General features: G+C 35.8%; 1 protein-coding gene across 16 annotated transcripts in view; it reads left to right on the top strand.

Annotated features, from left to right (window-relative positions):
- The window catches only part of VPS13B (vacuolar protein sorting 13 homolog B), a 444,484-nt gene that overhangs the window by 221,890 nt on the left and 205,193 nt on the right, over nt 1-17,401 (top strand). For all 16 annotated transcript variants that reach the window (XM_030480526.1, XM_030480557.1, XM_030480551.1 and 13 more), the window contains 3 exons: nt 229-463; nt 8,425-8,645; nt 13,402-13,608. In XM_030480526.1, coding sequence (XP_030336386.1) covers nt 229-463; nt 8,425-8,645; nt 13,402-13,608 — 663 coding nt within the window. The remainder of the gene's footprint in view (nt 1-228; nt 464-8,424; nt 8,646-13,401; nt 13,609-17,401) is intronic.

Here is a 17,401-nt window from a genome sequence, read left to right as displayed (position 1 = left end):
AAATCCCATTTCTTCCCTCCCCTGCCATAATCATACTTTACGAGAATATATTTTTTTCCAACATTTTATACCATCTTTCCTCTTAATTCGACTAAAAGCTAAGACTGTTTTCAATGAACTGTGATAGATGGGTAACTTGAGGTTTTGTACCAAGATGAATACTCCACACTGGCTGGAAAAAAATGGTGCTCTGTTTCTGAGAAATTGTTTTTGGTTTTGTTTTTTCAGCTTGAAGTGCAATCTTGGTGTGTATTCCTTCCAAATGATAGCCTGCCTTCCCCAAGTACAATTGTATCAGGTGACATTCCTGGGACTGTGCGAAGCTGGTACCATGGGCAGACCAGTATGCCTGGCACACTTGTCATCTGCTTGCCCCAGATAAAGATTATGAGTGCTGGACACAAACACATGGAACCATTGCAGGAAATCCCATTTGTTGTGCTGAGACCAATCCTGGAAGAAGGTAGTGTGATAAACTCAAATAAACTTACTCTTTAATTTCCAGTTTTTACTTTTATGAAAATTATCATCACTTTATTTTGAAAACTGGTGCTATGCTTCTTTTTTAGTATTATGTTGTGTATTATTGATGGCTAGAAATACTAATGACATGGTTTGCTCCCCAGAGATCAGAGTGAAACTCATCATCAAAGAGCTAGTTTTGTGATGTTTTGTATGTTTGTTGAAGCCAAAAGAATTCAGAAGTGCCATCTTTACCTGCACTGGGTTTTGTCATTCAAGTTACTGTGTAGCCACAATTGGTTTGACATGACAGGAGGGGGGAGTGAGTTGTGAATTCCAACACAGAATTGAGGCAGGTTAGGAAAACTTTGTTTTATGGGTTTATGTTAATGGCATAATGCATGAGATACTGCCTCATAACCAAGTTTAAAATTTCATGGAAATGCCAGTTCTTGTCTTTTAACTCCAGTAGGCTGCTCAGCCCCATATAATAGCCACTCACTTTTTCCCACCTTAGCTGAATGGGGAAGAATCGAAAGGGTAAAAGTGAGAAAACTGATGGGTTGAGATAAAGACAGTTTAATAGGTAAAGCAAAAGCTGCATATGCAAGCAAAACAAAATAAGGAATTAATTCACTACTTCCCATCAGCAGGCAGGCGTTCAGCCATTTGTGGGAAAGAAGGGGTCTATCACATGTAAGAGTTACTTGGGAAAGCAAATGCTGTAACTCTGAATGTCTTTCCCCTTCCTCCTTTCCCCAGCTTTTTTTGCTGAGCACAGTATCATATACTATGGAACATCCCTTTGGTCAGTTGGGGTCAGCTGTCCCAGCTGTGTCCCCTCCCAGCTTCTTGTGCGCCCCCAGCCTACTTGCTGGCAGGGCAGCGTGAAAAGCAGAAAAGACCTTAACACTGTGCAAGCACTGTTCAGTAATAACTAAAACATCCCCATGTTATCAACAGTGTTCATCACAAATCCAAAACATAGCACCATACCAGCGACTATGAAGAAAATTAAGTCTAGCCCAGCCAAACCCAGTACACTGGTGTACAGGTAGTTCATTATTGTATTCTTGAACTGTTATTATTTGGAAAGAATTGTTGCGGTTTTGTCATATTAGAGATGCTGCCAACTGAAAAGAAAAAAGAAAAAAAAAAAGAAAAAAGAGAGAAAGGTATATGTTTTTCCTAATAACTTTCAGTAGGAATGATCTAATTTGCTAATCAAAGTGACAGATAAAAGATAAATAAATTTAACCGAAGTATTTTGTTTGTTTTAAACTGATGATGTAATTTAAACCATTTATGAAAGTAAGAAGTCAGTTGAATTTTGTCAACCCAGATTTGAAGAAAAGATCCTAGTGAGAGAAAAGAATCCCCCTGGTTGGGATAAAGCCTATGGTAAGGAATTTATTTGCGTGTGGCTTTGTGTTCTGGGAATAATGCCAAACAGAAGTTCTCACAATCTTGATAATTTTGGTTCTCTAATGGAGCTGTTGCCTTCTCCCATGCCAAAACTCCATCTTCAACAGAGTATTAAAATTTTTTTTCAAAGCTTTTAAGCCACCTCCTTTGTTTGTTCCCATGTAGAGGTAAAGAAGTTTTATGGACTTTTATTGGGAGAGTCACTCAGTTTGCATTCTATCTTTGAACAAGTCTTCAGGAACATACCATCATTCTTAAGACATGTTACCATCTCTCTGAAATTATATTTATTCAGCCTTGCTTTTTCTGGAAACTGTTTTTTGAATCAGTCCTTCTTTTATGAAGAAGATATAAGTAAAAGGCTTGTTTACAAGGATGCATAGTTACTTTCAAGAAAGCTGTGTGCTCACACATTTTTCTTATTGCATGAATAACTAAAAGCAGAGGAAGAGCGAGCATACTCATACTGTCATTTGGGGATACTGGAGCCTACTCACAGGGACTTACTGACCTCAAGATGTCAACATACTATAAAAATAGCTTATAAAATATCCCACAATCAGGTCTTTCTATTTGCTTTCAGAGTCCTGACACATCTCTTTTGTGAGGTAATTGTAGTTTGTAGGAATACTTAACATGAAAAAAAGAGTATTAAATATGCTGTCAAACTTCTGTTGAATAACAAATAACACTAAATAAGTTCATTAAGGTATTAAATTACACTAACTATTGTCCTTATAATTCAAATAAATCAAATTATAGATCCAGGAGGTAATATTCACTGAGAATATTAAAATAGAATCACAGAATTGTAGAGCAGTCCAGGTTGGAAGGGACCACGAATGATTATCTGGTCCAAACTTTCATGGCAGGGGAAGCCTAGGTGAGATTGATTATCCAGCACCCTGTCCGGTCACTTCTTGCAAACCTCCACATCCCTGTGGAGGTTGTTCCAGTGAATGATTGTTCTTGCTGTAGAAAACTTCATTCTTGTATAAAGATGAAACCTCCCCTGGTGCAGCTTGTACCTCTTGCCCCTTTTCTACTTCATTTTGGGTTCTTGTGAAGAGGGGGACTTCTGACCTATTTGTAGCTGACCTTTGAGTAAACTATTTACTAAGAAGAGATTAAATAGTTAGAAATTCAGTCCAAGCAGAACTGAAATGTTTAGAGAACCGTTTAAGGTGAGTTGTCACTTTCTGTGCATGCTTGTGTATGTCCAACTTCAAACACTTGACAATCATCTCTGTATTCTCTAAGTTCCAACATGTAGTGGTACGATAAAATGTGGTAAATTTAGTTTGACAAAATACATTGTTATGAGCAGGACTTCTGGACTGCTAAGTTATCTTCCAAAAGGTAAAAATTTTGTAATAGGAAAATAAATTGAAGACATGATACTGGTAACTTTTATGAATTCACCTTTGTAAAAATCTGTGGTTACATCAGGTATAATAAGATACAGATATTTAGGTAAGACACAGTAACATACATTTAGAAACCAGTGTTCAAAATACCTTAAAATTGTTGTTGACATTGCTACCTATCATATTCACATTTTATATGGATAGCAGTAAACTGACAATCATGTAAATCACTGTACTTCAAACATTTAAATACGAGAGGTGGCTTTTGTTTGTGAAATATGGCAGATTATATAACCTCGTAGATTTTTGTAGCTTATGTTTAAACTCAGTAAGTTGTGACTTGTAGGGAAATAGAAAATTAGGGCTTCTAATACTAGTGTGTGAAGTAATTATAATGAAATATATTGGACATAAACTGCTACAATATAATAGAAGCATATAGATTTCAAACTGCAAAAAATGGCAGTTGAATGTTTAAAGTAGAGCAGCAGTATACTGGCATTCTTAGAAGTTATTGTCTTGCATTGGATTTAAAAAAAAGCTCAACTTCAATATAACAGCTGAAACATAATTTCTGTAAATTGTAAGAGGAATATTTGACATTCAAATAGTGTGCTATTTCACATAATCATAGATTGGTTTGGGCCGGAAGGGATCTTAAAGATCATCTATTTCCAACTCCACTGCCATGGGCAGGGACACCTTCCACTAGACCAGGTTGTTCAAAGCCCCGTCCAACCTGGCCTTGAACACTGCCAGGGATGGGGCAGCCCGAACTTCTCTGGGCAAACCTTTTCCAGTGTCTCAGCACCCTCATAGTAAAACTTCCTCCTAATGTCTAATCTAAACCTACCCTCTTTCAGTTTATTTGAGTTTATATTCAATACCACTATCTGTAAAACTTGGTAATTATGGCATCTAACTTATTTGTTATGGTTAATGACCTTATAAAATCAGTTGTCACATTTTAATGACATTCATCAGCATCTGAATAGCAATGAAGTTTTGCATAAGCAAGTTGTTAATGTTTATGTTTAGCTGCTGGAGCTCTCTAGTAGCTGGATTTAAGTTAGAAAAGCCTATGGGTTTGTGCTTATGTTTGAAGTCTGGAACTAAATCTTATCTGCTGAATGTGAGCTCTGGACTTGGGCAGAGCGCTTAGGGCTTTTGAGTGGGTGCACCTAGGATTATGCAGCCATACAATTGCTTACCTGTTGCATGACTGGAAGTACAACAGTGACAAATGTAATGATTCCAATATTTTTTTTTAAAACATTGTATGTTGCATGATAACATGGGCATATTGGAAATTCGTATAAGATGCCACAGTGTGGGTATGGAAAGGGAAATGAAGACAGAGTTGTCAAGATGCTTTTGGAAGATTGCAGAGGATACCTTTAGGAAGTCTGGGAATAGATCCCAGATTGTATGCATGATAAAGCTTTCGTGATCTCTCTCCTACCGTTACTGATTTGAAACAAACTCAATTTCTCTTTTTGTGCAACTGTCAACATTGTATACACAACACTGTGTACATCTGCCACTTCTGCAGTCTGGTTTTTAAAATAGAGAAATGAAATGTAAAAGCGAGAGCAAATACGTAACTATTATTAGTAAAGTACATTTATCGATATTGTATGTCATGCATTTGAAAAGGCTTATAATGGGTATTTCTCTAGCTAAGAAACAAAGTGCATCAAATAACTATTAGAGAAAGTGCTTGCACGTAGCAAAAATTTGTTATTATATATCATAGAATCATAGAATGGTTAGGGTTGGGAGGGACCTTAAAGATTTAGTAGTTATTTATATATTGGAAAAATAACTCAAACACTCTGTAGGAAGGGAGTCTTGTTAAACTGTTGCAAATAGCAGATAAATGATGAATGTCAATTCTTTGCAAGTTGTCTAATGGTTGGGTCAGTCAGCTGCCAAAGATCTGAAAGTGGTATTTATAAATTTAAGAAGTTATCAAAGCATTTGAAATATCTTAATGAACACTTTTTTTTTTTAATCAATAGTGATGTTTGAAAAATTTTAAAGTAATGATCTGTGAGAGTGTAGATCAGGAATTAACAAGAATCTTCAACCATACTAGAGGCCTTTCATGTGTGTCTTTTATAATCTTGCCCGTAAGAGATGTGGGGTGAACTGTAGTTCCACTGAAGGCAAAGTCAGGTTTACTTATATTTCAGATTAAAGAATCTCAGCAATTAGGTGACAAAACAGTAGTATACATGGACGGGAAGGTTAGATATAGAGAAAATATCTGCCAAGTGTGGCAGTGACTTTTCCTTCTAGAAAATGATTTTTTAAATAAATCATATAAACAATGTTGCTTTTGATGTTTAGACACTTGGAATTATATGTTTAAATAGTTTCATAAAACCAATCTGCAAATGAATGCAGGTACAGGGTGTTGGTTTTGTTTTGTTTTTTTTAAATGAATAAAGGAAACACAGGTTCAACCACAAAATGAGGATTTATCAGGTGGACAGTTCCAGTATAATTTTAGAATGGTCACATAGCGTATATGGAACTGAAGAAGAGGTAATTGATGACATTTGGGGGAATTTTATAGTTCTAAATTTGCCGTATCTTTTCTACAGCAGTTGTTCAGCGTACTGTGATTTCCGTACATTGATAAAATTTGTTTGGTGTTTTCCTTTTAAGGTAGATAACGAATGTAGCACAGTAGAGTTAACATTCAGTATTTTCTTTGGAAATTCTTTCTTTCTAACCCATGAAATAGAAACAATGTAAATTTACTGTGGTGGTCACAGAAAAAAAAAAAATCAACAAAGTTCATGCGTGCTAATTAGAAACATGTCATTAGAGTTGACTTCACATTTGAATTTTTTCCATCTATTACAATTAGTATTTTGTATTTCTTGGCTGTCTGAACTTGGAAAAAATACGGCTTGCTAGCTACTTTAAAATTTCTAATCTGAACCCTTTCCAAAATATTTTCAAGTTAATTTGGTTGAGCTGAGTTTTCAGTATGTAATAGCTTCAAAATAAACTACTGAAGTTTTTAGTTCTTTCCTAGAATGAGGCACATGGCTCCCCTAATACATGCTCTTGACCATGTACATTTATTGCAGTGTCAGCTGTGGAAGAAACAATAAAACTCTTACTAAAATAACATGGTAAAAAGAGTTTGGATCCAGCTTTATTTTAATCTCAAAACCTTTCTAAAGTTTCTTTAAATAATCACCATTAACAATTTGTGCTATTTCTTAGTGTTGTGATTTCTCAGCAGGACAGTGTTGACTGTAGGCCAGACCAGGCAGCAAACAACTCTCCATATACCTTTTAAATACGCTGGTTAGAATTCTTTATTGCCCTGTGAGACTCCAGACGCCCATCCCATTGTATTTGTCTATCATCTTCTGTTCTGATTCTCGAGACTGGCTCCCATGCCTTGGGGTATTAGATTAATTTGGACTCTTCTTACCCATGACTCCAGGCCCAAATCTTGAGAAATAAAATCTCATACCAAATAATCTTATGAATTCTGATTTAGGAAGGAGAACTTTTCTCCTTCTCTTCCTCCAAATGAATGTACTCTGTACTTTCATCAAAGATGAAGACTGTTTCATCCCAGGCTGAGGTTTGTGGATGCTCTCCATCCAGCTGTGTTTGGATCTGTGACTGCATTCAGCCACTTTGATGTTACGTTGAATTGGGGCAGGAAGTTTCTCTTGGTGGATTGAAAATTCACATGCTCAGCAGAGGCTCTCCGCCATTTTAAGTGGAGAACAAAAAGGCCCAACTTCCTCAGCAGAAAATATAATAAATGGAATTATTAAAATTTTCTTTAGAGGAAAAAAAACCCCAAAACAACTCCAAAACAAACAAACAAAAAAACCCAAAACAACCAAAACCAGAAACAAAACAAGCCCAAAAGCTGAAATAATTGTTATGCAAAAAAAGTTTCAGGTAAAATGAGAATTACCCACATATCTTTCACTATCTCATTTTCCTCGCTTCTGCTGAGAATTCTTTGAGTTTTAGTTCAGTGTCTCTTACAGAGCCTCTCTGTGACCCATTTATCATATGTGTGATTTTTATTGGTTTTATGTGGCAAGGTTTTGGTAGTGGGAAGGGCTGCAAGTGGAGAAGATATCCACCTGCAGCCCATGGAACTTTTAGTCATATTTTTCTCTCCCCTATCTGGTTGAGGAGGGGAGTGATCAAGCAGCTTTGGTGGGTACCTGGCATCCAGTTTCCTCAGTCTGTGTTCTCAGCCCATTTCAACTCTAGTTGGCACAGCTGTGGAAGGTTTTCTCTCACTAAAAAGAATTCCTGGTGGTGTTTTAAAAACTTACTCAAATACTTCTCTCTGTGATCCTGCTTTGGAAACTTTTCCTTTTCTTTCCCATCTCTTGACAATCTAAAGAAAACTGATTGTACCAAAGTTTCAGGCTTTTTGTAATTCAGCTGGACATTGCCAATTCTCTCACACGTTATTTTTGATAATGATTCATGGTAGGCTGCCAAGCACTTCTCTGGGTAGGGTCCCTCCTACACATAGGAAAGGAAATGCACATGTATGTCTATAGTAATTTGTTTTTACAAAATCTATTGCCATTCTGTTTCTAGGAAGTTAAGTGGAATCAGTGGAAAGGGCTGTACTGTGATCAAGGTCTCATTTACCTGAGCAGTGCAATGGGATAGGCTTTACTCTGTGGCACCACTCTGCTGAGGTGCAAGCTGTGAATTTGTGGAAGAAAGATGATTCTCATTTTTAGTAATAAAACATGTAAACACATATGAGTATGTAATGGAAGGAACTGCCATCCATGTGCTGAAATAAGTGGGGAGTGGTTTCTAGATATTCCTTAGTTTGAGGAAAATGGCATAATGCAAAAAGACTTCTTTGAAGACTATATTGTACATGTTTGTTTACAGTTTTGGGGTTAAAATTACCAATGGATTTCAATTTTTAGAAAGTTGTAAGAAATTTATTGCTATTGCTTAGATTTCAAGGTATAGAATGGAATTGATGGAATTACATTTGTGAGAGATTGAGATCAATTTGATGATTGCTGATTTTTCTGACTTCTAAGGGGGTTTAGGATAATCCCTTTAATGAGTTTTGAGAAAATGATAGCATACTTTTTTGTATGCAATTATTTAACTGTTTCCCCTTCTTTTTAATCATTAGGTGATGCTTTTCCATGGACTATTAGTCTGCATCATTTCAGTATATATACTCTTCTTAGGCAACAGATGACACTTAATTTAGTGGAACCAATGGGCTGTACTTCTACTTTAGCTGTCACTTCACAGAAACTGCTTGCTTCAGGGCCAGAATCCAGACGCTCGTTTGTTGTCTGCCTCCATGTCGACCTTGAGTCCCTTGAAATAAAATGCTCCAAGCCCCAGGTTTGTACATTTAATCAATTTATGAAAGGAAATTAAAAATAACTTGATTTAACTACAATTGTTCTGCATTTTGTGGAAGAAGTTCTATCTTATTTTTTTTAAAATCCGTCAAGATCAAGGTGCTTAGATTAAGATTTGCTTTGAAGCTCTCTCAAGTTTTGTAATTTAAACTGTTCTCAAAATGTAATAGCTACAGTATAAATGCATCTTCTGGCTGATGGAGTGAAATGAATTGCAGATGTACCATTAAATGCTGTTCTGCTGTCACTGTGGATTCATACATTGAAGTGGTTTAATGTAATTTTTTACCGCATTTTCATAGAACTAACATTTCTTCGAGCGTAAAATGTTTTTTAGGCAGACAATGGTATCCTATAGTAATGGGGGGAAAAAAAAAAGAAAAGATGAATGTGTGTAAACAAAAGTTACAACCTCAATTATGTTTATTAAAAGGCAAAGATGTTGCTAGCTTTCCAGAAAGTGCACCCTGTATTTTACTGACTTGGATCAAGTTTGCTGTAGTTCCAAATAGAGTAGGATTTCTGTGCAAAATTTTGAGTAATCTTTACTGCAACTTGAAACACATTCCTGACAGTTGCAATGTTTCCAGCAGTGCTGAAGAGAACGCTCTTCCTCTTGGGAATTGCAAATCTTTTGAGGTCTGAGTAGGGCTCTGCATTCATATGCTGTCTGCTCTGAAGTTTTAGCCACGTGTAAGATCTTTCAAAGGACCTTCTGGGCAAAATGGACTGTTCATTACTTCACTTAATGAAAAGAAACGGAAAAAACACAAACTATTATAATTTTGATCTGATAGGCAGCACATCACATTTGTAAAGATTTATGGACCTATGGCCTGAGTCTGGGAATACTAAAGCTAAGGTGGCTGGTGGAATTTTAATGTTAGCCTTTGTGTATACTCATTACAGTATGTTTCTCAGTTGCATGCAGTTTTTCCCTTGCCTCATTTTATGTTCTATGAATGAAACAAGTGATTTAAACTACGTATTTATTTTATCCTTACTGTGTGGTCTCCCTCCCCGTTCACTACCTTCCATCCAAGTTATTTCTGACTCATTTGCTTTATGCCATTGTCTTCTGTACCCGGTGGGCTCACACTCACTAGAAAGAGTGGTAGAGTGAGATTGCTCACTGGACATATCAAATTAAGATTGAGCAGCCTCAACAAAGTCTACTCAGACTAGTAAAGCTGTATGAGAGATGTGTTTGCACACATAAAGGGTTGTCACTGTGTTATAAAAGTATGAATAGGAAAGGACAAAATTATGATTTTGCTGACAATTTATATTTAAAGATATATATTTATATTTAAAGTACATTTATTTTGTAACTTGGTGGTATTTTCTTTACATGTAATGAATAATTTCACAGCCTTTGGAAACCTGCCTTATTCTGTATTAATTTTTATAGAGCTGTCAAGATTAATCTTGATATTGCAGCTATTTAGAGAATTGGTAAACATTTTGTAGAAAAACAGTTTGCTACATTTGATCAGTACACTCTCAGTGAAATTCCAGGAAATTATCTGATGAACTCTGAGGTTTTTTTTGAATCTCCAAAAGTATTACTCATGGCTAATATACATAATACATTAATAGTATTAACTTGTAAGTGAAAGCCCTGTCTAAATTTGAGGTTAATTAAAAAATTAACCTCAAATTTAAAAGAAAAATGGAGCAAGTAAAATACATTTTCAAGCTTCAAAGTGTGATAAAATAATTTGTTCTGCAAACTGTACAAAAATATTTGCACTAAAAGTTTAAAATTGTAAGCTCCATGTGAATCGTATTACAAGTATAGTGAAATGTTACTGTGAAGTTGTATGGTAGAGTATCAGACCACATATTGTTGTCTTAAAGGATATTCTTTCCTCTGTACACGGTGATATTATTCATTTACTGAAGTATTACAGTGACCAAAAGGGTAAGGACAAATTATTGGCATTTAGTGAAGGTTCTTGAAGTGTCGTTTTTCCCTTACAGCATTTGCCTTACTTGTTCTTTCTGCTTTACTCATGCAAGAGGGAAAAAAACCAACCCCACATCAGTCATCTTTAACCAGATGTTCAAGAACAAGATATGGAAAATACAATTACCTAAACAGCATTTGATAGTTATAAATTCACAGTAGAGTATGAAATTTGATACTTTAGAATGATGGACTGTATTTTGTCGGTAGATGACAGCCTTAAAGTAGGTGATACTTAGTGAATTTGTTAAATGGCAACAAAGGTGAAGTGTTTTACTTTATGACTATTATGATTTAATAGAAAACCATGTTCTGATGATTGTTAATCTTTAAAGTCAAGAGATACTTCCAGTGTGCAAAATTGTCTTGTGTTGTAGTTTTCAATTTTGTAGTAATGTGTTATTTTTTAAGTATAAAATGCTGTAACATATTGAACTTCACAGATTTTTGCCAAGTAGTCAGTGGGGTCTTACTGAGTTATGTGTGGTTTTGCTAGGGAGGGAGTGGAAGCAGCCTGAGAGGGAAACTTTTCTTAACAAGTACTGGCAGAGTTATTCCTATTTTTGTCATACCATTTTTCTTCTTTTGAATAGAGCGTACTAAAAATAATGATTATATATTAACTGTTACGCTTAGAAATACTTATAAAGGCAAGAGGCTTTACACTTACATTAGCTCTTCTAATAAAATCAGAAATGGATTTTTAAAATATTGAGACTAATTACTTGAAAAACTGCAGCCAACAGGAGAAGTAGAAATCCTTCCATTTTTACTTTTAATGAGTAACAACTAATGGAATAAAATTAAGTGTATTAAAAATAATCCAAGATATAACTTTAGCTTGTTATCTGAAGTTTTAAGATTTTATTAGCATGCAGACTTAAGTCTTCTTTTTTGTTTTCATGAGGTTTTGATGTGAGGATTTTTGGTATTTTCTACTTTTTAACATATCTCCATGAAAATTATCAAAGTGTGTCTTTTTTTTCTTGGTGAATTTGTTTTGCCTCTGGTTTCAGGGCAGGGTAGAGTATTAGTGTCATACTACTTGGTGTCTGGTTGCTGGCGATATTTAGAGAGATGACTGCTGCTGTCTGAAATAGCCACTGCTTCGGAGTGGCTGCAAAGATTCTAACCTGAGCAATTTTAAAAGATAACCTAAGTGATTATTTGTTTTAATTATTATGACTGTTGCAACCTCACTAAGAATTTAAACTCTTGAGTGTTGGATTACCTGATGACAAACTTCTTTACCTTGCATATGAGTATGTATATAAACACACAAGCTCCTTCTTTAGTGTTATTTTGTGCCTTTGAGAACAGTAGCATAATTAAATTTCTGGGAGCCCTGCTTCATGAAGACAAGTATAGCTTAAATTATTCTTTGGTTTCTTGACCAAAAAATATTGGGGGGGAGGAGGAGAAAGGGTTAGCAAGCATGTGTGATTTGGATGTGTGCCTGTATCCTATTAATTTTCTAGAGACTCTTTTGCCAGCAAAGTGTCAACACCAGTTAATGTTATGTTAATCAATCAGATGGACATTATTAGTTGATCTTCTGGTGTTACATGGAAAAGACTCGGGAAAACTTGGAAATTTGTAATTAGTAATTTAAAGGTTACCAGTGCATATCAGAGTGCTGCAGACACAAAATATTTTAAAGGATAACTAAAAGAACTTTTTGCCACAGCCAGTTATTGTTTCTCTGTAGATTGCTCTGTGTATGGAGACAAAAAAATGTACTGAGAAGTTTATCTCCTTTAAGGAAAAATTATGTCAAGAGAGTAACTGACCTGCTCATTGTAAGCCTTGAAACTTCAAAAGAAAATCCAAGATGAATTAAGAAGGTTTTTATAAAATTCCAGCACTGTACCTCTGAAAAAAAACCTGTAGCGTATACTTTGAGACTTCATCACACGTTCTCACGCACAAAATCAAGTACTGTTTTGTATCAAATGTAGATTGACAGCAGTGTTTTTCTGCATCTGTTCTGCCCACATAAGAAGCCAGTTTCATAGAGTAGATGTGTCCTGAGGCTTAAAGTTCTTATAAATATGAGAATTTCCATTTTTTATAATGGCAAGTTGGGTATGGTATCCAGCTGTGGATCTGCTTATATATTGTTTGCAGTATTCTCTGAGCTTGTTTTATACAGTATGTTGCAGTGTGTTGTCATACAAATTCCATGATTAATGCTTATTTACAAAAACTTGTGTAAATGTCTTAGATCTGAGTCAAACAATGTGCAAGTTAAACAGTGTGTTTCTGAATTTTGGAATGACATATGCCAGGAGACAATTGAGTTTGATAGTGGATATTTTTCCAAAAATGGAACAGTTTCATATGCTGCGTGCGATCATTACTTTAATACTATTTAAATGAACCATTCTTGCATTGTAAATATATCATAAAGTTTAAATATTTTCCTTTTTCTTGAGGCAGTATCTATACATACGAAATATACTATAAATTACCTTTGTTTAATTGTTAAAATTGATATTAGTGAATTTTTACAAGACTATGTTATTGGTTATGGTTTTGAGCTCCATACCGTATGTTTAGAGAAAGCACAGATTATTTTTATCAAAATCACTATACTGTAACTGATGTTAATTAGTTTAATTGCAATGTAGTTGCTTATCAGAACACTATAAATGGCGAGAAGTTCATATTTGCTGCATTCTAAATCTCAGTGGAGAACTTTGATTTTTCTTCACCTCTTTAAGGAAAGCTTCATCTTAAAAAAGCTTGGGTTTTTTTTTTCTTTTAGGTACAACTTCTGTATGAACTGGCCGACATCACAACTAAAGTTTGGAATAAAATTCAGAAAAAAGGAATTCTCTATCAGTCATCTGTGTATACGGAAACTATGACAGGACCTGCTCCTCCTAGCTCTCCAGTTAAAAGTAGTGTTGGTACCGCTCCACCAGACACCAGCACGTACAGCCCATCAGCTGATATTGGGACCACTACAGAGGTAGGCTTTCATGAAAAAAAAAAAAAGTGTCATGGGAGTTCTGGCTTACAACGCGTGGTGGTGCACGGTCCAGCAAGGATCAGAAGGAGCAGTACTGTCCCTATGGAAAGTAGCTTTGGCCTGATAAATTAATGAATTAATGATAAATTCATCTCAGTTAGGTGGAACAAGAGGAAGGAAAGGGAAAAGAAAAATCCAAACCAACCAACCAACCAAACAAAACCGAAACAAAAAAAAAGATGTTGCTGTATTGCTCCTATGTTTGTTATTTGTCTGGATTGTTTCTCTTTGAAGTGAAAGAATATTAACTTTTGTCAGAAAATGATGGTTACTGTGTTCAGGTCAAGAAGCATAAGGAATTTTTCAAGTCCAGAATTATTACAATAGTAACTAGTGTTTTGGAAGTACTTGTGATAACTGTGCTGCTTGTGAGTCCTTCCAAGTAGCTTCAGCAGTCAGCCTGTCATGTGGAAGCCAGTCATGAGGATGCCTGAGTCAGTGGAAAGCTGCTGTGCATAGGCTGCCAACACCCAGGAGAGGTACAGGGGCAGTTGAAGGCTCCAAAGCTGGCATTGTGGCTCACCCAGCTGTACGTTCCCCTCAGGTCCATCCAGTCATTGTTACCCTCCATCTATCAACTACTTCTGGGACTCAGTTCATTCCCCTCTCCCAGCTATGACGCATGGGAAGGTGTTCTGCTTCTCTGCCATACCAAGGAAAGAAGGCTACTTTTTTTATCAGCATAAATACAGTGTTAAACTTTATCCCTGACTATCATTAGCTGTGAGTCACCAGATAGCTGATACGTAATGGAATTGGTGGGTCATAGGAGGCTGTGCAACTGAATAGGCCTAGTATTTGTGATTTTCTTAGTACCTCTGTCAGGCTTACTAGTTAGAATAATGAGTCAGCCTTGTTTGTGCTCCAGGAGAGAGACAAAAATGTGTAAGATGAAGTGAAGGTGTATTAGTGGTGTGTCATACATATGCAATGCTTCATTCTTAACATGAAGCTATTAGAATGCAGAGAGACTGCTCTGAGACTGGGTTTCATTCTTAGGATAAACATAGCAATTTTGGGGGCACCTCACAGAACAGTTCTGGAAGACAGGCAAATACACAGCAGTTTGAACACTGCGTGCAATTACATATTCAACAACATTTGGCCAGGATTGCTTTCACCTTGTGTATGGTTTGTATTAATTCCTGGGTTTGGAGAAAATTAAATGGTGATTGCTAATGCTTGCTTTTTATATGCATCACACACTCACACACACACACACAGAGGGGTAACTGTCATTAAAAGGTGTTTGAGCTAGAGTTTCAGTTCTTAAGTTGTTTCACTAAAATGTTTCTAGATTATGTGAATAACATTGGGTTTGGTGTGTTTCTATGTGTGCGTGATATCAATACTGAAAAATTTTACCATGGATACAGAAATGAAGGTAAGCAATAATAGTTAGAAAACAATATGGTCACAAAAATAGTGGTTTTCCACCTACTCACGTCAAATCCCTTTCTCGTTAATTCAGAAACCACCAGTTTTATGAATAACGATTTGGATTTGACCCCCTATATAGACAGCACTATTTGGAGTACATGCTGTACTTGGAGCATTATTTGAAACTGATTCAGCGATTGTTTTAATCCATATGTTACCAAGATTATTTTGGTAATTTGGGTCCAAGTTTAGTGTTCATATCCTACCCCTTTGCAAAAATAATTTATTTAATTTTCTTCCCATTCTCAACAAGTGTTATGCACTAGCTATCTAACTTTTCTCCTGCTCTAAATGAAGTTTGGTGAATTAGCCATCAAAGGGCAATGTTAGAATTTGTGTTTAGTCTTCTCCACTCTAATACTAACACCATAATTTCAATTTTTTTCAAATAGAAAGTTGTATTAAGACACATGGCATTAATATTGGAATTTTGTTTCACAGTAGGAGACTTAGAGTTGGCATAGCACTTCACGACTGAGATTTGAAAACTGGTCTAAAAGAAATGTATCATTGTGTTTAGACAGGATAAATAAATTTAAGAATTGACCGTGGTCTGAGGATATTACTAAAGACACGGAAGAAGAAAGAAAGGTACAAGCAGGAGAAAATGTTTGCATGAAGCCATAGTTCATATGACTGAAAGACTGAGGAGTAGAGCTCCTAGCCATCATCTCCATTCAGAGCTCTCAGCCTAAAATGCTCTGTCTGTGGTTAGGAAGGCAGTCCAGAAGGAAGAGCCAGCACAAGGGATAAAAAAGTGCACAGATAGAAAAGCATAATGAGGCAGGTGTCATTTGTTTAATGGAGACAGTGAGGTAGGAGAATGTATACGTGGGCAGATATTTGAGATTGTGAGAAGTACTTTGTCAGAAATTGAAAATAAGGATTAAAAGGGTAATTTTTATATTGCCAGGAAAAGATTCACAGGACTGTTCAAGTAGGAGGCTAATATTTTTGGCTTGGCAGCTGAGGAAAATTTTATTCCGTTTCTGGTTAACTGGATGATAATATTAGGTGTATTGAGGTGATTAAAATAAAAACAGTATGTAGGGTGTACAGGGGCTTTAATTAACAGTATAAAAAATAAAAGAGAAATGTGAAGGGTTTGAATTACCATGACTGAAAAAAACCCCCACACTTGGAGAGATTCTTTGTCATGGGAAGTCAAGCCAGAGTTTAGATTCCTGTAAGACTACTAGCTAAAAAATGCTGTGTTTGAGTTTGTGGGTACTATCATATTTATGAATTTGTGAGTCAATGTTTACACTTTAAGACCACCTTTGATGTTGGTCTTGTGATTTCTTGAAAAAACTTACTGGTACTGTATGGTGAAAAAGAAGGGTTAGCCAGTGGAGGATTCCTCTAAATGATTTGATTGTTATGGAATGTAACATCCAAGGTTGTCTTGACCTAGTGCTTTCTTATTATTAAAGACAGGTTTAAAACAAGTTAAAAAAAAAAATATTCCTTCACTCTTAGGACTAATTTTATGTCAAGGTACCAGTTTGAGTGAGGTGAATCACCAAGTTGGATGACTAAGTTAATACGTGGTGCATGGAAGCAGAGGATGACTGTAGAAAGGCATGCTTTCAGTGAACGCTAGAGGGGAAAGAAGGCGAAGGCAGCTGAGAAGAATGGAGCAGCATTCTACCATTTTCCTGGGTCTGATTTATCCCTGTCTGTGGTTTTGCTGCTAGTTGGAACTAGACCACTCCTTTCTCTTCCCACAGACTCTGAATTCCATCAAGGGAGCAATAAAAGCAGATGAGGCAGTTATAGTGCAGGCACTTACTGGCCAGGAGACCTAACACCAACAAAACCTTGGTTGATTGTTGTCTTGATATTGGCAAGTCTGAAAGCAACTTGCAAATACTCAGTGAAATAGAAAAATACTTTTATTTTACTCTCTTTAAATACTGTGTGCTTTATATCTTTACATTCTCTAAAATGGTAGTATTGATTACTTATATATATTCTGGTTTTTAGAAATTTGAAGGTATCTAATATTGGTGTAATGTTTCTCACAAAGAATTCAGTGGGAGCAAGTCTAGGTCCATGTTGTTTGATTTGCAAAATACCATCCTGTATTTTTAAACTAAAACTTGTTTTCAGACTATTGTAACAGTAATTTTTTAAATTAAAGAAATAGAGGAGGTAATGTATAAAAATCGAGTGCATCAGCCACAATCAGCCTTGCAGCTATATATTTTATAGTCATTACTGCTGAGCTGAAAGTATATAGAGCGATTAAACAATAATATTTATTTCTGCAGTTTTGATTTGAGATTTTTCA

This window comes from Strigops habroptila, chromosome 1, assembly GCF_004027225.2.
Source record: "Strigops habroptila isolate Jane chromosome 1, bStrHab1.2.pri, whole genome shotgun sequence".
Classification (NCBI taxonomy): Eukaryota; Metazoa; Chordata; class Aves; order Psittaciformes; family Psittacidae; genus Strigops; species Strigops habroptila.
The sequence above is the reverse complement of the archived record's forward strand: the minus strand, read 5'-3'. Positions and strand labels throughout refer to the sequence as shown.